This window comes from Melanotaenia boesemani, chromosome 19, assembly GCF_017639745.1.
Source record: "Melanotaenia boesemani isolate fMelBoe1 chromosome 19, fMelBoe1.pri, whole genome shotgun sequence".
NCBI classification, from domain to species: Eukaryota; Metazoa; Chordata; class Actinopteri; order Atheriniformes; family Melanotaeniidae; genus Melanotaenia; species Melanotaenia boesemani.
This window is the reverse complement of record NC_055700.1, coordinates 17,955,443-17,982,376: the sequence shown is the minus strand read 5'-3', so window position 1 is coordinate 17,982,376 and position 26,934 is coordinate 17,955,443. Positions and strand designations below refer to the sequence as shown.

Below are 26,934 nucleotides of genomic sequence, written 5' to 3'. Positions count from 1 at the left end.
TAGAACTTTTTGAGAAGATAAATTGTTGAAATTGGGATTTTAAGATAATTTAATCTCACAATACCAGTTGATAACTTTCTGGTGTCTCTTCCACAGTGAAAGGGAAACTGGAATCAATCAGAACCTTATTATGCAGTAAAATAATTTTTGAAGAAAATTAAAAGTTCCATCCATCCATTTTCCATACCTGCTTATTTCAGTATGGGTCCCAGGGGGAGGATGCTATCCCAGCAGCTACTATACGGAGAGCCAAGGTGTAGTCTGTACAGGTCACCAGTCCATCACAGGACTTCTTAAAAATTCTGTCTGAAATTCAGAAGATGTCTACCTACCAAATGTATTTAGGCAGACAGTCTTTCCATCATGTCTTTTTTTTTGTGGGCAAGGCCTAATCTCTGAAATTATAATCTAATTGAAATCCCTTTATTAATACTTTAATATATGATTGGATCATTACAAAGCTAACATTTAATTAATTGCACCTCTAAAGGTTTTAGTGCACCTGGAATTATTTTGTATTGACTGTATTTACGATTGGTCAAATAAAAATGCACACCCCCACAAAAACAGGTGGCAGGTTTATTGAATGTTCTATTACATGAAAGCTACTCTGCTTTTAATCAAATGCCACATTTGCTCTAGCATGAAAAAAGAGACAAAACAGTATCCGGCATTTATTGATTTTCTATCAGAATAAAATGGAATACAAACCATTATCCACTAATCAGCTAAATCAGATATTATTACCACAGAAATATCTTACAGTAACATATACAAGGATTATTGTTTATTTGTTTATTTAGCTTTTTTTTAAGTTTTACTCTAACCGTTCAACCCTCAACAACGAAGTTATAGTATAATTACTCATATCCATTTGTGATTTGATTGCATGAACTCGTTTAAAGAAAATCCGTGTCAGTCATTATTAACATCAAACACGGTACTTTGCATAAAATATGTAAAAACATGAATGGTTGTTGAACTGTCTGCAAGGTTATGACACCATTTACACTTCAATACAGAGACGTGGTGGAGAGAGAGAAGGATTTCCGGTGTCTCCAACCAATGAGCAGATTCCACATGCGGACACTGAACACCGCATTCAACGAAGAGACGCGATTGGTGCCGATTACAACGCTTGTGATTCCGCAACGCACAGATAGAGCGGGGAAAGGAGTCGATCTGCAACTTAACCACATGTATAAAACATTCAATTGGACAAATTAATCTGTGGTTGTTTGTTCTAAAGAAAGGGACGACAGTAGCTATATCTGAAGGAAACGGCGGTATTGATGTGTTTCTTCGTTGACGGTTTGACGAAAAAGCTAGCGGAGCACAGCCGGCGAATTCTACCCGATCCAAGGGGGCAAAGGAACGGTTAGCTAGCATTAGCCTGTTAGCTGACCGTTAGCACCGGAGGGGTAAATCTACTCTCGCTGTACACCTGCGTCCCGCACTACCCTGCCTAAAACTATTTGACCGGTTACAGTTATCGTCGTGGTCTTATGTCGCTATAGTTCTCATTGTTCTTGTTTTAAACCAAGAGTTCACACCAAAGAAGGGAGAGGACCTTGACTGGCTGAGGTTGGGACCAGCGATACAAGCGGTGTCCTCAAGTGGTCGTTTACCATGGACAACGCACACACAAAGACGGTTGAAGAAGTTCTCAGCTTTTTTAACGTGAATGAAAGCACTGGTCTGAGTCTAGAGGAAGTTAAAAAACAACGGGAACGATTTGGGCCAAACGGTAAGGAGTTGTTTTAAATAAGTATGTCCTAATATAAGCCATTTTCCCGGTGTCATGCATGGCCCATAGCTTGCCATAATGAAACCTCAAGCCGGGCGGAAAGGAAGCTTATTACGTCACGATGTGGATGTTGAAATACTGCAAAGCATCGTATATAAGGCTGAGTTAGTAAACGGCACATAAATTGTCTTTAATGCGCATCACTACTGCCTCAGCAACTCACTGTTGTATATCAAATACTGACATTTAAATAATTGTTTATCCATTCCTCTTTTCTTCCCTTTTCTGCGGCCTGAACGGGATGATCTGCAGAATTACCAGCGGAAGAAGGTGAGTTGACCACTGTATTTATAAACACATGAATGCTAGATTTCACTTGAGCTAATTAAAATGTTATGTATCTTGATTTTTTTTTTAATTGAAGAGGAAACATTCTCAGTCATTTTCTGAAACGCTTGTTTTCTAGGCAAATCCCTTTGGGAACTGGTGATTGAACAGTTTGAAGATTTGCTCGTGAGGATCCTTTTACTTGCTGCCTGCATATCCTTTGTAAGTATAAGTACACATGTTTTATAAGCAGTGCAAGTATCCTGTTTAGTGTTCACTTAGCCGGTATAGATCAACCAGTGTAAACACAAGCTGTATTCATACAGGAGTGTCTACAGTTGTCCTTTCACACATGTATTAGAAAACAGGAGGAGGTCAGTGTCAGGTATTTTGGCTAACTTTTTGTACTGGTGGTACTAATACCAGGGTAAACACAACTTTTTGATACTTTTTGATTTGGTATTAATCTCCAGAAATATACATAGATGTTGCAAAATGTTTAAGTGAAATTGTGCTTTAAGAGAGAAAAAAAAATCAAACTGAAACATTTTTTTCCTCTATTGGCAAAAAAAAGACTATTAATATCTTTATTTATATTTATGCAGCAGTTTGGTAATAATGTCAACTAAACTAAAAAAATTGGCCAAAATGTTTTTTTTGCTTGTTTTAAGCCCCCTCATAAATAAAACGTAACTGGATTAAAATGTAATTAATGCCAGTTGGGTTGGAATCACTATCCACTAAGTTGCATATGGACTTAGTGGGTTGGTATACAAGTGTCATTTCCACTAAACTGTATACCAGTGCTGTTTCCTAGTCAACTTTATTTAAACTAAATTCCTTTCTTTTTGAATGAGTAAGTGTGACTGGTGTATTGAGTGACAGCTGCTCTTTTGTATCTTGGTTAGAACTATAGAACTTTCTATTTTCTATTTAGGTTGAGTGGATGTTTATTTCTCTATAAATTCTACTGAAAGACATTCTGAAGTTCCATCGATGCATTTGTTCCTGCATTATTGTATAATTATACAGTTATTCTACAGCCAGGAAACAATTCTTCTGTACCTGAAATTCATAACGTCACTTTCTTTCCAATAACTTTACATTATGTATTGCTTGATTGTGTCAGGTCAGAAAGAGTGGTGTCTGCCTATTTTAAACTTTAACCTCTTGATTCTACATTTTTTACAAAAAAAAATTGGGTCTGTTGTCACAGGAGGGTCTGAATGCTTGTTTTGAAAAATGAAGTGATAGTTCCAAGGGCTGAATAAGAGCAACAGTAGGCTGCTTACTGCTGATAGCAATTTGTTTTCTAACACAAACAGATAAATGTGCAGTCTTCTGCAAAGCTAATAGCACATATACTCCAATGACAACTTGACACATTAACCAAAAGCTGATTATTGACACTTTGTTTCACTCCACCATGAAGCAAAATTATCTCTCTTTGTCATCATAAGATCTATGATGAGGGGCGTGTTTTCAAGTTGAACTGCTGCACTTACTGTAAAATGTGGTTACACTGCCTCAAAAAGTCACACAGTGCAAGTAAATAGTAGCAGTCTGGAGCCCTGAATATCCAGCCATACGGAAACGATTAAGAAATAAACAATCACATTTGTTCATTGTTAATTCTCAAGTGGTTACTTGCTGTAATGACATACAGGTTTACTTGGATACTATCTGGTCTCACACGTCTCGCCTAAATGCGTCTCCAAATTTCCAGGGCTGCAGTGAATAACTAAACACCCTCACTATAGTGAGACTGATTCAGTGGTTCATATCTGACTGCACTTGTGTACAAGTGTCATACTTAATTTACTGTGTTACAGAGACAAGACACTTGTAGTCAGTAATTCATCTTAAGATTAAATTAAGTGCATGGGCTATTTGGGCGTGAGAGGGCACTTCATACACATGAAACCTTAAATGTACTTTCCTGCTTCATTTGTCTCAACACAAAACTTTCAGTGTTGAGGGCAAAGTTAAGGTAAAAAATTAGTTTATCATTACATAACAATATTAAACATAGTTATTTTATACCAACCAGATAAAAACATATACACAACATATACAACACAACATATGAAGACAAAACCAGATAAACAAATATCTTTTTTATTGGTAAAGTTGGAAAAATATGTCAAATGCGATTTGCTATATAAAATGCGATGGCCTTTCCAGGCTATTCTTCCTCTCATGGTGTTTTGAACATGGAAGTGAAATTGTGAAAAAGTGAAAGGCAAAATGGTACAGAAGATTTGATACCATTTTGTCCTTTTAAAATTTATTATCATGCAATTACTGATTAAAGCATCTAGTGGAGTGTAACAGCAGCAAACACACTGATGTAATCTGTGGCAAAAACAACACGTTTGACAACCCAACATAAAAAACTTGACATCTGGCAAACACTGTCCATCCACCTTGTCCACATTTGAGCACAAAGCATCACTGAAGTGAACGCCTCCTCCAGAATTTTGTGCTTTATCAGGGTGAAACATAGTCTGCTCAGTGAGCTGTGTTGGAGACCAGACTCTGCAGAAAAGTGAGCACAGATATTCTGATTTCAGGTTTCTGCACCCCAAGTCTCAGCGAGTCCTCTCTGTTCTTTTGTTCTGCTGAGCCAGAAGTAGGTTGGACAGAGAAAAAGCCTTAGGTTCAAACTGATTTAGCTCAAGTCTTATCCCAACTCTCTTCCCTCTTTTTCTGGGTCAATCACTCCACTTGTGACGGCTTTTTGTCCGACTGTTCTGGTTGGCCCTTTGGAAGTCAGAGGAGGCAGAGATGATTTGAGGGTCTGCTTTATTAACTATTTCCCTGTACTGTTTTTTTTCTGTCTTAAGTATGCTTCTGTAATAGCTACCGAAGTAAAAAAAAAAGTTATATTAAAACAAAATGTAGCTCTATTTCGGTGAGTCACTCGCTGCTGCATTTTCATGTATCTCCATCATCCCAGTGAAACATGATAAAAATTGGTATTATGTCAGCAGAGCACTGCCTGTGTTCATGTTCACCACAGTGTGTATATAATTTATTTGAAATCCTTTCAATGTGAATTCAGCAGGTCTTTTATTTCACATTGAATATTAGTCATTCACAGCTAGAAGATGCAGATCACAGCTAAGTAAGAATGCGACCTGTAAGAGCAGCAGAACATTTGGTTACACAAACCAGATGACCATTCCTTTTATGATGCTGTTTAAAGTCATCATAAATCAGTGTCGACATTGCATCTAAAGCTAATAATAAATCATCGAAGTTCTTCCAAACATTTCATTTTATAGAGATGTCTTAATCTGTCTGCAGCCAAGAAGTAATGCTTACATGGTGGTAATCTGGAGATGTGTATCAACATTTACAGATCATGCTTGAAGTAACATGTATGTTATATTTTTTTGGCTGTTGAAGAATGGAAGTGGTGAACACCTGAGAAGTTGGTATGTCTCCCTGATCATTGAATTTCCAGGCATTAACATGCCGGCAGTATTCATGCTGTCACCAAAGATCAAATTGACAGCGTGAGCAGAAATAACTTGTTAGTGAAGGGCAACTCCCAACTTATATTGCGTGTCCAATTGTGACACAGTGCTGGGTCCACTATCCTGTGGCCTTGTTTCTACTCTAGGATAGCTATTGGTTTGTTGGCTCAGAGTGTTGTCAGTCACTGAGGCTTGGTGATAACAGCCAACTAGGCTTAAAAAGCCTATCAATCATGAGCTGTAGTATGCTTTCAATCTAATCATAGTCGGAAACCCAGGGACATTTGTTGTTACAGTATACAAATTGTATCACATCAGTTAGACTTTGATTAGACACTAAAGAATTTATATGTGCAACATAGATAGCCTTGTATGATAGACAAAGAAGTGAAAGTGACTTGATTGAAAAAAAGCCTAAATAGGTTACAGTAAGAAAAGAGTGGGGCACTTGGCATCTCAATTGACACACTTTGCTTTTGGCACAGATTCTAAAAGAGGAGATAGTGGTTCCTGCACTCTTTCTAACACATTTGGCCCAGTTTTCAATAGAAGTTGCAGAAGAAGCCTTTATCTTTACATAACGGTTTCTTTAAGAAAAATGCATTTCCTAGTTAAGAAGCAGAGATCAGTGCACAGGCTAATTCATGATGTTGCTGATACCGTGAAGACCTGCTGAAGTGCCAAGTATTGGCAGCTTGATGGTTTGAACCAGTAAGCTTGTGAACAGCAACCATTCAGCTACCGCTTCTTGTAAATAGGCTGGTTTAATGTTAATCGTGATTTATGAAATGATAATGGTACATTCACTGGGCCAGATAATGTATAAGCAAAAGTGGAGATTACAGACGAAAAATGCTGTTGATATGAACGTTGATTAAAAACGAAAATGTATTTGGATGAATAACAAAATCAGGAAATGCTTGCTTTCATGAAAGTCCTCTTTAATTTTGTTGGTGCATACTTTTTGTGGTCTTATAACAAATATGAAAAATTGAAACATTTTAGTAGATAATATATTTTCTGGTCAATGTAAACTGAGGAATGAATAGAGGATTATAATTGTGTTTGGAAACAGAATTACATTTTATTCCATTTGCTATTCAAATCACTGGCTGGTTACTGGTTAACCCATCACAGGCCACAAAATGGACAGTTTGCTAAAACAAAATATAGCCTTGATCTTTCTACCCCTTTTCTGCAACTCTGCATGATGTAATGTGATGGGCCATGTTGATATTTTTCTGATGTGCATTTTTGTGTGTGATCTAACAGTGTTAGATCACACACAAAAAAGCACTACCATTAGGCCTTTAACTTGAAGGGATTTAGGTAGATGACAGCTCGCGTTGATGCATCGATGCTCCCATAAAGTCTTTGTCTCTGAAACCCACTACAGACGGGTGCACAGGTACGCTGCAAGACTAATTCCCTTCACATCTGTCGGTGTTTCATGAGCTATAAGAGTTCCACTGGGGCTATAGAAGTGATGAAATTACATGAAAAATACTTTATTTCAGAGGGAAATTACAGTGCACTAATGTTAACCCAAGCCAAAATCTTCAATTCTCCTATTATCTCTTATTATCTCACACTTGAATATTGTATTTTTTAGTTTATGTTTAATTCATTTTGTGTCTGTTCTATTTGCAGGTATTGGCTTGGTTTGAAGAGGGAGAAGAAACCGTTACAGCCTTTGTGGAGCCTTTTGTTATCCTACTTATTCTCATAGCAAATGCTATCGTTGGAGTCTGGCAGGTAAACATATTTGTAGATTTGACTTTGCGTGAGTCTTTAAAATTTGTATTATTGGATAAAATGTTTGTGAATACACAATGTCACCATGAAAATGGGCTAGGTATGTAGTTAACGGAGCGCCACTTTGGAAGAAAATCTGATTTGGTTTTCATTCAACTTCTAAAATAAACAGAGTGTCTGTAATGTTAGATGAAAACCAAGAGTTTTGCTACCAGACCTTGTGTTGTCAATTAGTTTTTATTACAGACTCATTATTTCATCAGACTGAAATTAGATAACTTGTGAGTAGAAGTCTTTCACAGAGTACTTTGTCAGTGACAAAGTTGATTTATGTCCTGTTTTAAATTAGCATTAAGATCCAAATGGGCAGTTCTTAAAATGAAGAAAATAATTATCTTGCTAAACTAAATGTGTTGCTTGTTTGTTGATTAAATTAAATTAAATGTTTGATTAAATGTAAGATTAAGAAATGAAAGAATCCCTTAACTGCAAATCTGCTGATGGTTTATTTTCATACTTTCATATAATTTGCTTTATTTTTAATTGATATTTCAAACTTCTGTTGTTTAGGAGCGAAATGCAGAAAATGCCATTGAAGCACTCAAGGAGTATGAACCAGAGATGGGGAAAGTGTATCGTCAGGACAGGAAGAGTGTCCAGAGAATCAAAGCCCGGGACATTGTGCCTGGAGACATCGTGGAGGTGGCTGGTAAGAGGAAAAATGTTGCCTTGAAGTTCTCTATTGCTTGTAAAGTGTTATGACACAACAAAATGTGGACAAACAACAAAGCATAGTTATTAGAAACAGAATTCCAATTTAAACTTATAAATGTCTTTTGTTGCTAATATTTGACGTTCCGATATAGGAGGTCCATAAGACAATCCTTTTATCTTTTTCTTTTTTCATGAATGTGTTGTAAACATATTTTTGGTGAAGCTGATCAGAAATTGATCAACTGAACAGTTTGATTTTAGCAATAGCTTTTTTTTAAATAGATATAAACTGTGCTAATATTAGAGCTGTACAATTCTGTAGACGTGATCAGTAGTTTTGTTAACTTTATTAAGAGTTGTAAACTCTCACACACACAGCTGATTCTTTATTCTGGCCACCCCCTTGACAATTTCATAAAACTAACTAATGCAGAGAGAATAAAGCAGTTTTCTGTACAAGGGCAGTGATTCAGTGTGTTCCTGAACACTTCTGGGCTAAACTCCACTTGTACTGGGCCACATGTGTTTTTGCATTTTGTCACTTTTCTGTTTTTAATTCCTTCTTCCAAATCAGTTTTTTTTTTTTTTTTTTTTTTTTTTACAAAAACATTCACAGAAAAATAATTATTTTCTTGTCCTCAAAGGAAACTTGAATGAAGTTCAGTCACAGAAGATGTTCTTTTGTTTTTTCTCTCCATCAATATAACACAAGATGTAATACTTTGGCCTATTTCCAGCTTCTGCTCCTTGATTACTGAAAGTAGTTGGCTCTTCTGCGCTTCACTCTACTTTACAAGTTCCAAATGCATCCATTTTAAGCACAGCAAAGCACTTTTCAATGAAAAGAAAATGTAGAAACTAATGTAATGACTTAAGACTTGACTACAATGTGGTATGACTGCATTAATTGACGGAAGCACATTCTCTCAAGAAGAAAAAAGCAGCATATTTCTGCATTTTAAAAAAATGTATATAGGTAGTATGATGAAAAGAAATACAGTCTTGAACTTGCTAATGTTTTTATAAATGTGTCAGCAAGTGCAGCTGGAGGTTGTCCTGCCAAGAGCTGTTTGAAGCATTTGTCTAATTCTAGCTAAATAATTGATGATAAAACAAACTTACATTAGTCCAGTTACCAGGTGCAGTTGATAATGCAGCAGGGGCTGTGACTGGGAGGAGGATTTTGATGACCATCATCTGGTACTTAGCATCTAGTATGCCCGATTCATGGAACAGCAGCTAAAACCAAAACTCCAGTATGAAGTATGAAGCAGAGGCATCTGTGCAAGTCCATGAGGCTGCTATTCAGATAATCTTCTGCCTATTTAATGTTTTGATATCATCAGACATCATTTATAAATTCACTGTCAGTTTTCAACTGTGTTTAGAAACAGTGTTCAGTGCTTTAATACTACCAGCTGGCATTTATAAGCGCAGTTTGCAATAAAACAATGTTTATCAATGCTTTTGCAACAGCATTGATAAACAGAGACTGAAACATAAAATGGCAGAAGAAAATGAGGCAAAGTGATCCACAGAGGAGCCGGATTGTCTCCCTGCTCTGTGGTCCTTGACAGAAGTTCAGAATAAACTAGAGGGTGGTTCAAACATAATGAAAGCCGTGTTTGAATGGCTGTTTACATCTGTGTAATGACAAGACTTGTCATTGCTTGCCTGTGAAAAGCAAACAAATTCTTAGAAGGTTTGCAGGTTGAAGAAAATCTGAACTGGTCACAGATGCATTACAGACACAACCTACAACAAACAATGTTAGGAATGAATCATGCCTATGTCAGGAGAAAAATGTAGGTTCTGCCATTAAAAATGGATCTAGACACCTTTTGGATTTCTTTTCAATTGCCCAATAATGAAAACTAATGTTGGATGTCTCAAATCCAGTTTTAAAAATTAAACATATACCAGATTATCCTGTATCATTAAGAAGCATCTCAGAAGTGTACTTTTTGTCCATTGGGTTTATGTAAAGAAATATGTTTGTTTTCATTGTTGTGTATCCTGACAAATCTAAGGGTGTTTGTATAAAAAAAAAAAAAAAAAGAAGAATTTTTGACAACAAAAATGAAACTGGCCACAAATTAGTGTAGATTTAAATATTAACTGTTTACAGCATTTCTATAAAGATCATTCATATCCTTTAGAGCAGTTTGCTTCTTTTAAAATTCATGCAGAAATACTTATAAGAAAATGCAGTTGTTCAGATTAGTGTATATGATGAATTAGTGGCACAGAAGCACCAAATTTGGCACCTTTTCTATTTGGGATGATGTTACCAGATACCTGGCTGTTTGCTTTCCTAACAACTGCCATCTTCTTCATATCCTTGAGGAAAGCCTTATGTTTGGAACCTAAATCTGAAAAAAGAAACAAATGTAAGTGAAAGTCAAATGATCTTGATTAAAAGTTCTACCAAATATTGTTTCTAACACCATCTTTATGATGCAAAGTTTTTATTGCTTCAGATTTACAGTCTTAAAGGGTTCCTTGACATGTTTCCGCCTGACAGCTTCAGACATTTTCAAAGCTTCAAAGCAAAAGCACCGTTTTCTGTGCTTCAGTCATGGTCAGTGAATAATGAAGTTGATGGGTGGAATTTAAGTTAATCTGTCAGTAAAGAGTTTTGTTTGAGAACAAAAGAAATTTGAACTTTTTTTTTTTGTTGGTTGTGAAATATCCCTTGTATATTACTCCTATGATTAATACATGTCACCATCACCTTTTAAGTTTAAAATCATGTTAAGAAAAATGTCCTAATTATTTAGTTCAGGGAACGAACTGTTTATGGCATAAAGAAATTCAACTTATCTACCTGTAAATTTTTAAAGATTTTTAAAATTCTAGTCTTTTTTTTTCTGATCAGGCAGCTAATAATTGATGATAAAACAATGATATGGGAAATTAAACAAATGAATTGTTAAATAACAGTGATTTAATGGAATAATATAATCAGATGATTAGATAAACTACTGAATTAGACAACACGGGAGTCGAGAAATCCGGTCACAGAGGCCTGCATGCATGTCCAGTGTGTAGATAAATTGGTCTGATTTGCTAACATTGTACACATTATGTGAGGCAGTAATAGTTCAGACTATTACCTCTTCAATATTTCTCATGTTAGCAGCATGGATTCAAGGGCACATTCTTTAATGGAATTCACAATCTCTCCGTAATTTAATTAGTTTAATTCTCTTAGCATTCATCTACTTAAAGAGTCAAGAACCTTTTGCATCCTTAATGGTTTTCAAACCAGCCATGAAAGAACCCTGACAAATAATGCGACCTGCAGATATCAAAGTTAACATATGTACTCTAAAGCTGCTCTAAAGCTTAAATTTTTACATGATTCATTTCACTATTTTCAATTATTGACATCTTCAGTCATTCACATTGTGACTCACTTGAGCTGTTTCAACACTGTTTAGTCTCTTGGCTATTGGAGGGTTTTATTAAAATTCCTGAATGAGTCCACTGGTTGTGCTTGCTGCCACCGCTTTACTGATGCAAAAGTGACTATTCCTTCTCTTTTTGCCTTTCTTTAAACAGTTGACCTTTGTGCTTTCAGATTTATTGCTATGACCACATTCAAGAAGGTTCCCATAGTAGAAAGACAATAATGGTGTGCAGTGATCACCTTAGATGTTTTACCATGGGAAGCAGACTGCAAGACAGGATGTAACATGCAGAAAGGATAACAGATTAAGTTTGATGAAAAGAGCTGGTTAGTGTGCCTATTGTCATCATTCCAGCAATTTCTCTGTTGCTTGTCCTTTAAACCTGTCAGTATTTCAGGATTTATTTTAATACCTCTTGCATGTTCAAGATGCAGTCTAATTATTTTACCAATAAAAATGAAATGAAATGCACTGTCAGTTGTGTTTATGTGAAGGCTCCCTGGAGAAATGTAGGGAGTCATGAAAGTCCCAGAACATTGTAAGTGTACGTGCTAGCACATCATGGAGCCATGGTCACAGGAAAGGAAAATATACAACCCCTTAAGGGGTCTAAGGTTTCAGTGGACCCCCCATGATGAATCGCTGGGTGCTAGGGAACCTCAACCCAGCTAAGATCCTGATATTAAATTCTTTGTGCACTGTTTTGTGTTTTACTAAGTTAACCTTCAGAGATTAGTGATCTTAGCAGTCTTTTTGCTTTTCCTCAGATTTGTCACCCTGAATGGTGCGTGAGAGCAACTTCAGTCTTAATAGTCTGACTGGATATTGTTGGTTGAGTGTGTGCAGTCTGACATTTATTTCTTACTCAGGGGAACAGATAATTCAGCTAAAATCCTTTGTACGCAAGGGAGAAGGAAAGGTCCCTGTCCCAGAGGCTGTCTACTGTCTCCCATTTAAAACAAAAAACAAACAAAAAAAAACATAAGAGCTAAGAACAGCTTGTTCTGTAAGACAGAAAGCACAATGTCTCTTGAGTTAAAACAGCTGTAAAATTTGGGTCACTGCAGCAAAATTACAAATCATGTTAAGAAAAAAATGTAATGACTTGTAGCAGCATTAATAAACTATTGATAATTGTAAGCCACCAGTAATTGCAGCCTACTCGATTAATGCCTGCTAAGCAAGGCTTGCTTTGCTTTTTAAAATGCATGAAGTTTTTAAGCCATAAGAGAAGCACATTTGTTTTTGGTAGAGGACATTATATCCATAGAAATGAAGTTGCCAATATGTCTACATTCACCACTGATCAAGGCCTTTTTTATATTCTAAATAGGTTTTATCCACACCATCCTCATTGCCTGTGAAAGTGGGTTAGTCTACTTGCTGCGACCTTATTCCCAGTGTACATGATTGGGTGGAAAGTAGCAGGGTGTTTTTGCTATTACTCTGTTGGTAGGATTTCTAATTAGTGACTTTTTGTGGGAACCATCTCTCAGGGGTTTTGGGTCTTTGATACTATTAGCAACTGCAGTATCTCTTTTCCTTTCTATCGTCCTTTATGCTCTGTCTGTTCATCCTCTTCACTTTTTAGTGTGTTAAAGAGAATCTAGTTTGAAGTCATTCAGGTAAAGATAAAGTGGTTGTGACAGCATGCAGTTAAGTGATAGACCAAATAAGGTAGTTTAGCTGAATCAGTCCATAAGTACAGTAAAATCACTGCTACACCAATAAGATTAAGTGTAATACAATTTCTTGATTAAAGTCTGCATTTTTAATTGGAAGGGGAAAACAATGTGTCACACTAGAATGGTTAGAATAAATGAACTGTCTGTACACAACCACACATCGTACTGTATCTATTGCAGCTTGTGACGTGGAGCAGGATTTCCTTGTTTTTAAAACGCATGTTTTTAGCATTCCCCTTCCCCCAAATCCAGCAGCATGTTCTCAACTGATCAAAATAGTTTTCCCATTTTTGGGCGTGTGTTTTTGAAGGACTCATCTAACCCTCTCTCTAGCTCTCCTTAATCCCCCTTTCTCTTACTCTTTACTCTGAAGGGCACTGCAGTGTCCCAAGGGTTGGTTTACATGTCTGTCACCACTCTGTCCACGCCATCCACAGAGCGATCTGTTAAGCGCCTTTGGGTCATTGCTTTTATCTTTACCCTTTCAAGCTGTGTGATGTCTAACTGTAAGCTGAATGGCAAATGTCTCTAGCACAACAGCAGCCATATTTGTCCTGTTTTCCTCTTTTAGAACTTCATTTAAATGTCAGCCATCAATAATCATTATCAATATCACCCGAGAAAAGCTTTAACTTGTATTAACTTGTATTTCTGTTATTGATTTGACCATTCAAATAGTGAAATATTGCATATTTGTGTAGCTCCTCCGATCTCATAGTAATGAAAAGTCAGAGATGTACATTTGTATGTAGAGCATGGTCTATTTTAAATATTTACAGATCAAACCACAAAGCTAAAAGTTGCATTTATCAGCGGTTTTATGCGTTTGTGCTGCATGTGAAGCCATGTGAAGTAGTCACTGTTTTTAAACCTTTTTTTTTATTATTATTCATTGATTTTTTTTTTAAGCTGATAAATTTCTGTGGCTTCAGTGATACAGGATTTGCACAGAGAAAACACTTGTTTGAAATATGTGTATTTACATTTCCCATTTATTTTACTGGGGATTGCTAAAGCCTGGTGTTAGTGGAAAGAATGTGCTGCAATCTATTTATGTCCCGTGCAGCGGCTGAGTGAAACATTAATAACTTTCAATGCATGACTTTCGCCCAGCCTCTCCAAAAAATAACTCAAGTTTGATTATGTTGTTACTCTAAAGAGTATGAGTATTATAACTCAGCAGTGGATTTTTTATTTCCGAGTGCTCTTTGTCTGTGTCTGGTTACTTGTTTTGTTTTATAGCTTTCAAGTTACATTTGACACACTTGTGCCTTAAACATTAAATCAAATCACTTAATTTGTCTTAACAGCTCAAATCTCTCAATTTATCTGCTCACCAGCAGTCAGTGCTTTTACCGGATGCATTTAGATTAAGAGATACCTAAATAATTCCTGTGTGCTCTTTCTGTCCACAGTTGGGGATAAAGTGCCTGCAGACATCAGGTTGTCTTCTATTAAGTCAACCACACTGAGGGTAGACCAGTCGATTCTTACAGGTAAAGTCTTTTTAAAACTTTTTTTTAACTGTGTCTGTGCAGAGTACACTTCTATTGCTCATGTGTCCTTATTACATCCAGTAGCCATGGCTGCTCAGTTCATACCAAAGTAAGAGAGAAATTGATAATGTGATGAAAAATACAGTGAATTTGTGGGTAGATAATTGGCCAGTGAGATGGCTGAAAAGGATAAGATGGGGAGAATATTGAAGGATGATTTATGTGAATCAAGTCTTTAAATTCCTTGACTTGCTCTGCTGCCTTAATTGGTAGCAAATTCCATGGGATATTTTAGTGTTTGAGCTATTTTTCCTCCTCTTCCTTTCCCCATTCATGGCCATGCCGCCTGTCAAATGCTTGCTGCCTTACTCTTTCAGAACTCTGCAATCATTGCACAGTTGATATACTTCCAAAAAGACATGCAGTGTGAGCCCACATTACATGAAAGGTTTAAAAGATAATGCCAGGTCAGGTTTTGATAATTGTCAGCCCTGCTCAGTCGAAAGTGTCAACCGAACATCACAATTACTACTTCTTGCTCTGCCGTGTACAAACTCCCACTGCTTCCCATTTTCCTATATATATTTTTTTCTTCATGTAGGAGAGTCGGTGTCTGTGATCAAACACACAGACCCGGTGCCAGACCCACGTGCTGTCAACCAGGACAAGAAGAACATGCTCTTTTCTGTGAGTGACTCACAAGACCATTTTAGACCTTTACTGTTATTTCATTTTAATGACCATCAAATGCCAAATAAATGAGCTTCTTTTGGCCCCCATTCACAAAATCTGTTTAGGAAAGTGACCCCATAACATGATGACTCAAGCTGCTTGTAAAATAGTTTCTAATGGTTTTTGGCACATATTTATAGTAGATGATGGTTTTACCTCTGCACCCAGCTGCTTAGTGCATAAAATGTTTTGTTTGCTAGTGCATTTCCTTCACTGCTCTTAACTGCGCAGGGTACCAACATTGCAGCTGGCAAAGCTGTTGGTGTGGTGGTGGCAACAGGTGGCAACACAGAGATTGGTAAAATCCGAGATGAGATGGCAGCAACAGAGCAGGAGCGCACACCATTACAGCAGAAGCTGGATGAGTTCGGGCAGCAACTATCCAAGGTTAAACAAGTTATATTTTTTAATCAAGCTTTTTGTACTGAGAATGTAAAAAAAAAAAAAACAGCTATTTGTGTTTATTTAAAATGTATAACACTGGGTCCTCTCTGACTTTAAGGTCATCTCACTGATCTGCATTGCTGTGTGGATCATCAACATCGGACATTTCAACGACCCCGTCCATGGAGGCTCCTGGATCCGAGGCGCTGTCTATTATTTTAAGATTGCTGTGGCTCTGGCAGTTGCTGCTATTCCTGAGGGTACGCTGGAAACCAACAACTATCTCCTCATAAAGAGTCCTAAGAAAGACTCTACAATATGTGCTCTCTTTTTTTTCCAAGTATTTCTCCTTCTCTGGAGCAAGTAACACAAATGGCAGTCTACATTTCTTACTGGGAAATTGTTTCTTAATTATGATCTAAAAAAATCTTTCTCTTGTACCTTTTTCCTACTCCTTTTTCTCCTACCATCTAGGACTTCCTGCTGTCATCACTACCTGCCTGGCCTTAGGAACACGCCGCATGGCAAAAAAGAATGCCATTGTTCGCAGTTTGCCCTCCGTAGAGACCCTTGGCTGTACATCTGTCATCTGCTCTGACAAAACTGGCACACTTACCACCAATCAGATGTCTGTCTGCAGGGTAAGACAACTGTGTGCAATGGCTTTTAGTACATGACTTAGGGAATAACTAATTCTTTGGTGGATTTAATATATTTTTTACTACACACCAAATCAGGAATCTGAACAACTTGAATAGACACAAAAATGTTTATCATGGAATATGAACACGTGTGTGTGTACAAATACTTTGATTATATTGGTATATCAAGAGTTATATTATTGAAAAATTATGAATAATTATATTTTTTTGTAAGCTGCTCATCTCTGTGACTTAGAACCCCTGGAACATGGCCAAATATTAAAAATGATTTTGGAGCACACAGCTGTCATAGTTTGTTCAAACTGTGAAGATGAAATCTAAATCAGCTACATATTGATTACAAGTTAATTGTGAGGAGTGTTTTTAGATTATTTCACTGTGATTGTAATGCAGAAAATATTACGTTTCTTTACCTTTAAACAGTAAATTGGTCTGATAATGTAAGTGAGGGAACAAATCTTTTAGCCAGGGTCAACTCACTTTGGTCTGACGTTATTTCTCAGTCCCCGTTTAGAACAGAAAAAAAACTGTAAATCTTGCCTGCAGTAGAAACACGTCATCAGCATGTGTCGCAGAGTCAGTGTATGGCTGTTTACATCCTCCCCACATGAGCTCTGAAGCCTGCTGAGGCTGAATGGACATTAAAGAATAATAAAGAATAAGACTGTAGACATACAGACAAAGAAATGCTGAGGCCTTTTAATGTGTTTTCTCATCTTTTATGAGCATGAATAACTTCAAATTATTCATGTTTACAGTATTTATCAAAGCATGTATCCCCCCTTCCCATCCTTGCATATTTCTCAATGCCTTCCTTCAGCACCCACCCATCCATTCAACCTGCATGCTGATCAGTATGCAGTAGTTAGTCACTTGCAGCAAACCAGTTGAGTTGCATAACTGACCTTGTGTTTCTTTCTGGTGTTTCTCTGTATCTACATCCTGCACAATATTCTGCAAGTCAGACAGATATTAGGACTTTTTGATAACCTTTCAGTTACATGCATTACTGGTGGCTTGGTGCTATAGAACACATTCACAATCTGTGAATGTACTCAAGCTGTGAGGGTAGCACTAAAACTAGTTGACTAAATGTTTCTTTTTGGTGCAGTTTCTTTTATGTGCTTGCTTTTTTTTCTTCTTTAAAGACAGGAAAGGAAGTCGTTAAACCCATGACTGCTTTTTGTAGTCATGTTTATCTGCTGCTGCCCTGAGGAGTTCTATCGTAATACCTGGACATCATCTAGATTTTTTTTTTATTTCATCATTCTCATTTTTTTTCCTCCCTCTATTTTGTAATTTTCACACTGCAGTCATTAAAATATTTATCTTCGAGCACCAGCATGATACTGGATCCTTAATTTCAAACCCGAAGATTCTAGTTAAAATAATAAAGCCTAGAATTATTAACTTATCCACACATATTTGGCTTGACTGTACACAGAGAAATTGGTGCCTAGTTTTCTGTAAGATGACATTTATGGACCCTCCCCACCACGGTTCGGTGTCTGCTTTGGATCAGGATTTTATTGTTAAACCCTGTTCATGTTGCAGCAGAGGGGCTCCTATGAATGGATGGTAGTGTGCTGCCACCTGCTGGGTGCAGTGCAAATCAGCCTTTCAGCCATTCTGTTTATAGTTTACATTTATATATGTCCATATTTGCACTCAACATGGTGTAACAGAAGGAGTAGATTATTCAACAACTGAACTTTCAGCTTCACTGGGTAATTGTCTACAGGAAATAGATGGGTGTTTCAAGCAGTTTTTCAACCGTTTGATTCCACGTTTCATGTTTCTTTCAGATGTTTATCATTGACAAGGCAGAAGGTGATCACTGTTCACTAAAGGAATTCAGTGTGACTGGCTCCACATATGCCCCGGATGGTGAAGTGTGAGTATTAAGTTTCTCAAATGTTTGTTATAATCTCAGTTAACTGAATATATACCATAGAAATTAGAGATGCACCAATCCACTTTTTTCACTACCCATACCAATATCTGAGATTAAGAATCTGATACAGAAAAACGGAGCTGAATTACCTAACAAATTATGGCTCATTTTCTGGAAAAGACAGATCTTTCTTTTGTGCAAGGCAACACCAAACTTGACTGAAACATTTTTCCCTGATTTTTAAAAACAGATATAAATTCACTGAATTACTTATTTATAGCTTGACTACCTAATTAAACATGTAAAAATAAGAACAAAGCCTTTTTGAAATGGTTCAGTCAGTGCAATTAGGGATTCAAAATCCAATGTAAAATAAGTAGGGCTGTCAAGTGATTACAATATTTAATCAGATTAATCACAGCTTACAAACTAATTAATCATGATTAATCACCATTCCCGACTATGCCTGAAATCTGCCCATTTTTACTGTATTGTATCAACAGAAAGAGCAAACCAACGCTAACTTGGGTTTTTCATTTTTTTACATTAGATGATCACTTGAGTTGTAATAATCCGCTCAATATTACATAAAATCAAGATCTTAAAAGAAGTATATCTCATTTGTGCCACCCATCTAAACTTTTCTAGACCCGCCCCTGCATATCTGAAGTGTAAATCCTTTCTACCACCTGTCAACTACTTTATTAGAGAGGAGAGCTCTCATGATTTGTATCTCAGAACTTGTTCATAATTTTGCTCATGGCATTCACGGCCCCTAAATGATCAGACCTGTGTCTCCAACATCTGCACAGCAGTAGAGAAGATGTCTCATTGTTTCCATGACAGTGACATGAATCTGATTGACATGAGACTGATAAATGTTTACTTTAGCTAGCGCATCCAAGAACACAAACAAAAGCAAAACAACAATTGCTCCAGTAGCTTGGTTGATAGATATTCAAAATAAACAGATCAGACATTTACAATGGTTTAGTGCAATTATTTTTGTAATTGTGTTTATTTTGATCTTCATTAGCGGTTAGAGTACAGCACCGGTAAACACCGGTGTTTAAAAAGCTTATCAGCCTGATGCTATTTACCTTATTTAAATGATGGCATGTCCTCTCTGACTCTACAAGTTTTCATCAATGTCTCTTTTCCATCGTAGCAATCTGTGGTCTAGCGTAGATTTAAACTGCAGCTGATAACCACACGATTTCCAAGGTCCAGCTCAGCCTAACTTCTGATTGGTTAATGTGTTTTCTGAATAATTTTTTGGTGCAAAAATTCTGCAAGCAAGCTGCAGCACTGTGCTATGAAATTAAACATCCATTACAAAAGCTGCTGAATAAAACAATAACTTTACTAGTTTGGTTTAAAAACAAAAATTAAAAATCAGATCGTTCCAACTTGTCGAGCTTTTTCACACACATACCACTCAGTGTCAGTGACCTGCTCAAGCAGATTTCTCAAGCTTCTTGGAACATTCACTGGGCAGGTATTGCATGCAGCCGTTGAACGTGCTGGCCGATGTAGTGTGAAAAAGTTTCAGATGGCTGGTCCTTGGATGTTATTGCATGACGTCACTCATAGAATTACACCTAACAGGTCTACATCTATCGACATTGTACTCGATCTAGAATTTTCTTCAATATCTGTACCGACACCAATATCAGATTGTTGCATCCCTAATAGAAATCAAGGAGAAGTTTAATTGTTGGATATTGCTTGAATTTATCTTTAAATTTAATATAATTTATTTAGGTTTCATGATGGAAAACCAGTCAGATGTTCTCAGTATGATGGCTTGGTAGAGCTGGCCTCTATCTGTGCTCTCTGTAACGAGTCGTCACTGGACTATAACGAGGTGGGTAACGTAAAGCTGATCTTGCTCTTTGAGCACCAACATAGTAATACTTGAAATATATTGTGTAGGATTTTCTAAAGAAGGTTGCTCATTATTTGTTCTTGTCTACATCTGTCTAGACCAAAGGTGTGTATGAGAAGGTGGGCGAGGCAACGGAGACGGCGCTGACATGCCTGGTGGAGAAGATGAACGTGTTCGATACCAACATTAAAGGACTGTCCAAGATTGAGCGGGCCAATGCCTGTAACTCTGTATGTCACCTGTTAACTCTTTGAAGAGGAGCTTTCATCTTTGCTTTATTCAGATATGATTAAACTACAGAAAAATTCATTAAAAAGTTGTAATTTTCGTTTATCCTAGGTGATCAAGCAGCTGATGAAGAAGGAATTAACCTTGGAATTTTCCAGAGATAGGAAGTCTATGTCTGTATACTGCACTCCTAATAAAGCTCGCTCCTCTGTTGGCAAGATGTTTGTTAAGGTAAAGATTGCACAAATTGAACTAAACTGCACATTTTAATGCATGACACTGCCTGCTGTGTTTTTTCCCCCTTGTCATTTTCTTATCTATCTCTGCTCATAGGGTGCACCAGAGGGAGTGATTGACAGGTGCACACATATCCGTGTAGGCAGTAACAAGGTGCCCATGACCCCTGGCATCAAGGAAAGGATCATGTCTGTGATCAGAGAATATGGGACTGGCAGGGACACCCTGCGCTGTCTGGCTCTGGCAACCCGAGATAACCCCATAAACAAAGAGGACATGTTGTTGGAGGATTGCTCTCGCTTCATACAGTATGAGGTGAATTTAAATTTCGGATAAGATTTGGCAACATTTTCAGATTCTAACTTTGTTTTTAAATTTGTGATTTGCATCTTTTTCCCCTTTTTATCACGCAGACTGATCTGACATTTGTGGGCTGTGTTGGCATGCTGGATCCTCCCCGGGCAGAGGTGGCAGCCTCCATTAGGCTTTGCCGCCTTGCAGGCATCAGAGTCATTATGATTACTGGAGACAACAAGGGTAAGCTGAGTTAAAAAAAAAAACAAACTGAAAACTGAAACCATGTGTTAGACAAATAAGGAAAAATGGCTGTCTGAAATTCCTGGGAAGTCTGAAGAAGTAAACATTGTAAATTTTTGGTTTTTTTTTTTATTTTTTATTTTGTAGGAACAGCAGTGGCTATTTGTAGACGTATTGGTATTTTTGGAGAAAACGATGACGTTTCCAGCATGGCGTTCACTGGCAGAGAGTTTGATGACCTGTCATCTGCTGCACAAAGAGATGCTGTAGTCAAGGCTCGCTGCTTTGCTCGTGTTGAGCCTGCACATAAATCCAAGATTGTTGAATATCTGCAGTCTTATGATGAAATTACAGCTATGGTAAGAAGTAAAAAATTATTTGATTTTTAGCCACTTAAAAATTTCTGGTATTCCTCATATATTTGGCAAATAGTTGATTTTCTTTCTTTTTTTTCTTTTTTTTTTTAACCCTGACTTCAGACTGGTGATGGAGTAAACGATGCCCCTGCTCTCAAGAAAGCTGAGATTGGCATTGCCATGGGCTCGGGAACAGCTGTGGCCAAGACGGCCTCAGAGATGGTTCTGGCTGATGACAACTTTGCCACCATTGTAGCAGCAGTTGAGGAAGGCAGAGCCATTTACAACAACATGAAGCAGTTCATCAGATACCTCATCTCTTCAAATGTGGGCGAAGTAGTGTGGTAAGGATGGCTGGTTGATCTCCTGTATAGCTCTGTCTCTCTAAATTCACATGCAGTTTAGCTATAAACTGTGTTCTTGCTGTGTAACATCATCATGCTGCTTCTGTGTTCAGCATCTTCCTGACAGCAGCACTGGGGTTCCCTGAGGCTCTCATCCCTGTTCAGTTGCTCTGGGTCAATCTGGTTACTGATGGTTTACCCGCCACTGCTTTAGGCTTCAACCCACCAGACCTGGACATTATGAGCAAACCTCCACGCAATGCTCGAGAACCCCTCATCTCTGGATGGCTTTTCTTCAGATACCTTGCAATTGGATGTAAGTTTGCACCATGAGGTTATGTTCCAACAAATCCCTAAAGAAGCTAGCATTTCATTGCTAATGTTGTGAAAGTAAGATGTACGTGGGTATTACAAGTACTTGCTTGTGATTGCTGTTCGTCTGCTTGTCTTATCAGTGCAGACAAGCATTATACAGTGATGATGTGTTTTGTGTCACTAGGTTATGTCGGGGCTGCCACCGTTGGTGCCGCTGCATGGTGGTTTGTTGCTGCTGAGGACGGGCCGAGGATCACCTTTTACCAGCTGGTAGATCTTAAAAACTGCTAGCATTCTAGTTTGCTACAATTGAAAGTATAAACTAAACTCGACTACTGTTAGCTCTGATTTATTTTTTATCTTTTACCTTTTACAGAGCCATTTCCTGCAGTGTGGTCCAGAAAATCCAGACTACCAGGGTCTGGACTGTAAAGTGTTTGAGTCCCCTTATCCTATGACCATGGCTCTTTCTGTGCTGGTCACCATTGAGATGTGCAATGCTCTTAACAGGTTGGTTTGAGCAAGACACCATCCAGGTTGTTGCTAATGCTAATAAATCTTCTTTGCATTATAGTGGTCTTCATTGGCTTCCTTTGGTCTGTTTCAGTGTGTCAGAGAACCAGTCGCTGCTGAGAATGCCTCCCTGGGAGAATGTGTGGTTACTGGGAGCAATCTGTCTCTCCATGTCTCTTCACTTCCTCATCCTCTATGTGGAGCCTCTTCCAGTGAGAAAAAAAATTTGCAGTTTGATTAATACAGAACAATTTTGTAAATCTGGGTAATACAGAATAAAAGAACTGGTGATATAATGGCTTAGTAAATCTGCCATGCGTGCTCTGTTAAACTGCTCACTCCCTCTTAAATTTTAGATGTTAGTGTTGCTGACTGAACTTTCCTCTTGTCCTTTACAGATCATCTTCCAGATCACCCCTTTAAATCTGACTCAGTGGCTAATGGTGCTCAAGATCTCCCTGCCCGTCATCCTACTGGACGAAGTGCTTAAGTTTGCTGCCAGGAACTACCTGGAGCCTGGTAAAGAGCTGGAGAAGCCTGACGGCTCCAAACGCTGCTCCCTGTCTGCATGTATGGAGGGCATCTCCTGGCCCTTCGTGGCCATTTCGCTCCCCTTGGTCCTCTGGATCTACAGCTCCGACACTAACATGGCCGACATGTTCATGTCCTGACTGACTTGAGCACAACCTCGACTTTTCCATTCCCCACCCACTGCCATCACTTCCCTGTTTCCTCTCCTTATCTATCTCTGCCTTCTGAAATGTGCATAGCTAGAGTGTGTGTTTGTAGAGTTAGTGTGTGTATGCTTGTACGTATGAAAAGGACCAACTTCAACTCATAAAACATAACAAATAATATAAAATGTTAACATTGAAAGAAAAAAAAACACTTGTTTTGAGTTGGGATAGGACTGGTGGATGGGTGAAGCTTTAAATGTGAGTGTAAGAAGACCATCACTCCCATGGCTGTGGACTTTGTTGCTGGTTAAAAAAAATATAGTGTTTCCATTTTTTTTTTTTTTTTTTTTTTCCCCCTATGTCAATATTGCCTTTAAGGTATGATTTAAATATGTTGGAAATGTCATGTCCTTTGTCACTACAATTACTTAAAATGGTTTTGTTTAGTTTCCCTCCTAAAGAAAAGGAAATTTAAGATATCAGAAATTATTTGATCTGTACAGAGATTGAACACTATTTTATGCAAATTTTTTTTATGGCTTTGTAAAATTGTTTGACCGGCGTGGCTTAGACATACCGCCTTCATTTTGTTTTTTAATGTTTACCATTGTGTCTTCAGTACAAACATAAATCTCTGAGAGGGCAAGCTCCATGTGGCAGACAAGGACGGGAAAAGGTTTGGGATGCTCGACTTAATTAAAAGAAAAGGAAAAAAAAAAACTTTAAAAAAAAAAAATCCCGAGAAACAAAAAAGCTGCATGTCCTGTGACCAAGCATGAACTGTATGCAGTTTCTCATTCCTAATTTAATTGTATGTGTCCCTTGTTCAAGCATAAATGAACTTTTTTGATGTTCTTTTTTTTTATTTTTACAAAATTGAAAAATAAATCAGTTTTTCTGCACTGGGCAGAGCACAGCTACCTCAATAGGATAAAAAAAAACTATTTTTTTTGCTCATCTCGAGATGGTTTCAACAGTCTTGCTAAATGATAACATCTGAGGTGTGCCCCTATTTGCTTGTGCAGAAAACAAAGAACAAAATCTTTCTCTAACACTTTGAAGGATATATTTTCTTTGTATTGACTGGTGATGTTTATTAACTCTGTGTTTTGCTGTGGAGACAGAGCTGGGTGGGGATGCTGTATATTATTTACCGTCTCCGTGGCGTTTGATTCAAAGGACATTAATATTAAAAACTTAAGAAGTAAAAATTCAGCAAGTATTTAAAATCATCATTGATTGCAAATTGAAAACCCTAAATGTTTTTTTTCTACAAGGAAAATACATTTTTGAACCCTTTGAATCAAGTGTTTTCTGTCTTTATTTAATCCAGTTGAGTTGGCCCATGTTTATTCTTTCTACTCATATCCTGTGTATATTTACTTTCTGTGGATATAATACTTGAATACACATTAATTTCAGACATCTGAATGCTTCACTTTTCTTAGTGCAACATGGCAGGCAGCAGAAGTTCTGGCACAGGATCTGATCTGGTGAATACTTGGCTTTGAACGCTCAGTTGGTGTTGGTTCAGATCTGACAGTCAGCTGATCCCTAAGCATCATTGTGTGGACGTTTCCATGTGTGGGGTGGAAAAAAAAACAAACTGAGGCATGTTTAGGTAGAAACTTGGGTTTGCATTGCCTGTTTTTCTTTTAACAAATGTGTACTTTTTGCTTTTCTTCAATGCCTTCCACTGGCTCCCCTGTCATTTGAGTGAGTATTCATTTCTTTCATCCTTTAGTAAATACAGAAGAAACCAGAGGAAATACTTTCCAAGACATGCTACCAGATTAGACAGATTTAGCTTTGTTATTGTATTGAGATGAAATTTGTCGTATGTTATTGTACATATGTAAAGGACCAGTTATGTGTCATCATTCCATCACATGCCACTACTGTGAATGCCACTGTGCTATTCTTTTCACATTCTGACACTCGCTTATAGTCACAAAGACTGCAGGGGGGGATGGGGGGGTTACAATGAAAGATTTTAGGAGCCAGTATTTGTTTTGTTCTGACACGGTTTCTTCTTTTTAGGTTGGCTTTCATAATGGCTTCTAAAAATTTAAGAGTGGACTCAGAAGTTGAAGTTGTCCTACCATCCAACATGTGCACTCATGCTTAACTTCACTCACCTCAGACGCCATGACGACTAGCAGTACGTACCACTACACAGGCGAAAGTTTTTCAGGATACAACAACCAAATATGTAGAAGTATACTTATAGTAGTATGTGTTGAAACAGATGAACACACATACCTCTGTGTGCATATGCTAAATAACACTGTTCTAGTTTTAACATCCAGGGAAATTTCCTCCTTGCATGAAGAACTTATTTCCACCTTCCATGGTAGCTCGGCACATAGGGAGTCTTTAAAACCCTGGTTTGAATGGTCTTAGCTGTACATCAGTGTACAAAAACATTCATGCATGTGATTCAGCTGTATATTGGCTTTGCAATTTGTATTTATAGATTCTAATGTATAATACTCAAACGACATTAAAGGTTTTAAGAGATCTAATAAATGTTGCAAAATCTTTTTATTGTAATTGTTTGGATAATTTGCACAATATTAGGAACTTGTACCATTTTTTTCTTCATTAGTTAACTGTTGGCTGTTTCCTCATCCAGTTACTTTAATTTGCAATGAATACAAGAAGATGTGGCTCATACACTGGTAAACCTGCAATACTACATGTTTTTTTTTTGTTTGTTTTTTTTTAATTGCCTTTGCATTCTTCTTATTGTATATTTATCTATTGCTGGAAAACTGTGATTAAATGTGAGGGGTGTCCTGTGCAGTCTCCTTTGCAGCACCTGGTTGAAGAACAATATTAAACATGTAAAGAAGACGCAGATCATTACTAGAGATTAATAATGATCGTCCATGCATTGCTGAGGTTGTGGTTTCAGGTAAATAAAACATTAGTATTTGATTTTTGTGTTTTTCATTTTTTCACATTAATGGGACGTTTTAATCAGAGTTTGCAGATTTAATTCCAGTTTCCTTTGTTTTATAGAACTTAAAAATACCTTTTAAAACTCGTTGAGTAATAGTTAAATATTACAACAAGGCTACTCAGTTTGCTTCAACACACCTGACTCATAGATCCAATGGCCTATTAATTTCTGCACAATGACTTAATATTTGAGTCAGGTGTGTTGGAGCAGGGAGAAACTGAAAACCTGCAAGATTGTGCCCATTGTAGGAATGAATTAAGTAGGCCGGCCAGATGTACAATAACACCCCTAACCCCTTTCTATTCTACCACCCAAAGGTGCAAAAATTGTCCAAGGAAGTAAAATGTCTGTGTATTAAATTGTATGCAATGTGTCCACTAGGTGGCAGCATTACATTAAGGAAACCATCTCCACTTACTGATCAGTAGCTACTGATAGAAGAGCTTTAACTTTAAAGGGGAAACAGGAAGCAAAAGGTCTTAACAATCCAAATGAAAACGTCCCTCTAAAAGTAATAACTTGAGAAATTCAGAATACTTTTATTAGAGGAATCAAATTTACATCAGACTGATAGATTTGGAGG

The 26,934-nt window shown here is 37.4% G+C and overlaps 1 protein-coding gene across 3 annotated transcripts; it reads left to right on the top strand.

Moving 5' to 3' along the window:
* Positions 1-1,100: 1,100 nt before the first annotated feature.
* atp2a2b (ATPase sarcoplasmic/endoplasmic reticulum Ca2+ transporting 2b) lies at positions 1,101-26,326 on the top strand. 3 transcript variants are annotated; one of them, XR_006008546.1, is made up of 25 exons: positions 1,101-1,421; positions 1,547-1,747; positions 2,060-2,077; positions 2,214-2,296; positions 7,207-7,311; positions 7,882-8,020; positions 14,539-14,619; positions 15,221-15,306; positions 15,583-15,738; positions 15,854-15,995; positions 16,210-16,376; positions 18,203-18,291; positions 20,056-20,158; positions 20,278-20,409; positions 20,519-20,638; positions 20,741-20,959; positions 21,058-21,181; positions 21,329-21,540; positions 21,661-21,881; positions 21,995-22,197; positions 22,381-22,466; positions 22,573-22,706; positions 22,804-22,921; positions 23,108-25,102; positions 25,427-26,326. XR_006008546.1 is itself a non-coding variant. In XM_041970893.1 (23 exons), exons 1-23 carry the CDS (start codon positions 1,630-1,632, stop codon positions 23,378-23,380), a joined length of 3,129 nt encoding a protein of 1,042 aa, XP_041826827.1. In that variant the 5' UTR covers positions 1,101-1,629; the 3' UTR covers positions 23,381-26,326. The 3 variants fall into 3 exon arrangements, 1 of the variants encoding a protein (XP_041826827.1); XR_006008545.1 differs by having other exon boundaries at positions 1,101-1,747; XM_041970893.1 differs by having other exon boundaries at positions 1,101-1,747; positions 23,108-26,326.
* Positions 26,327-26,934: the final 608 nt, after the last annotated feature.

What these genes read in the sequence shown, in the direction of transcription:
- atp2a2b (XM_041970893.1), top strand. Translation starts at nt 1,630, where the DNA reads ATGGACAACGCACACACAAAGACGGTTGAAGAAGTTCTCAGCTTTTTT. An exon ending in CTATCGTTGGAGTCTGGCAG is followed by an intron (nt 7,312 to 7,881) that starts GTAAACATATTT and finishes TCTGTTGTTTAG; the next exon opens with GAGCGAAATGCAGAAAATGC. An exon ending in AGAAGAACATGCTCTTTTCT is followed by an intron (nt 15,307 to 15,582) that starts GTGAGTGACTCA and finishes TTAACTGCGCAG; the next exon opens with GGTACCAACATTGCAGCTGG.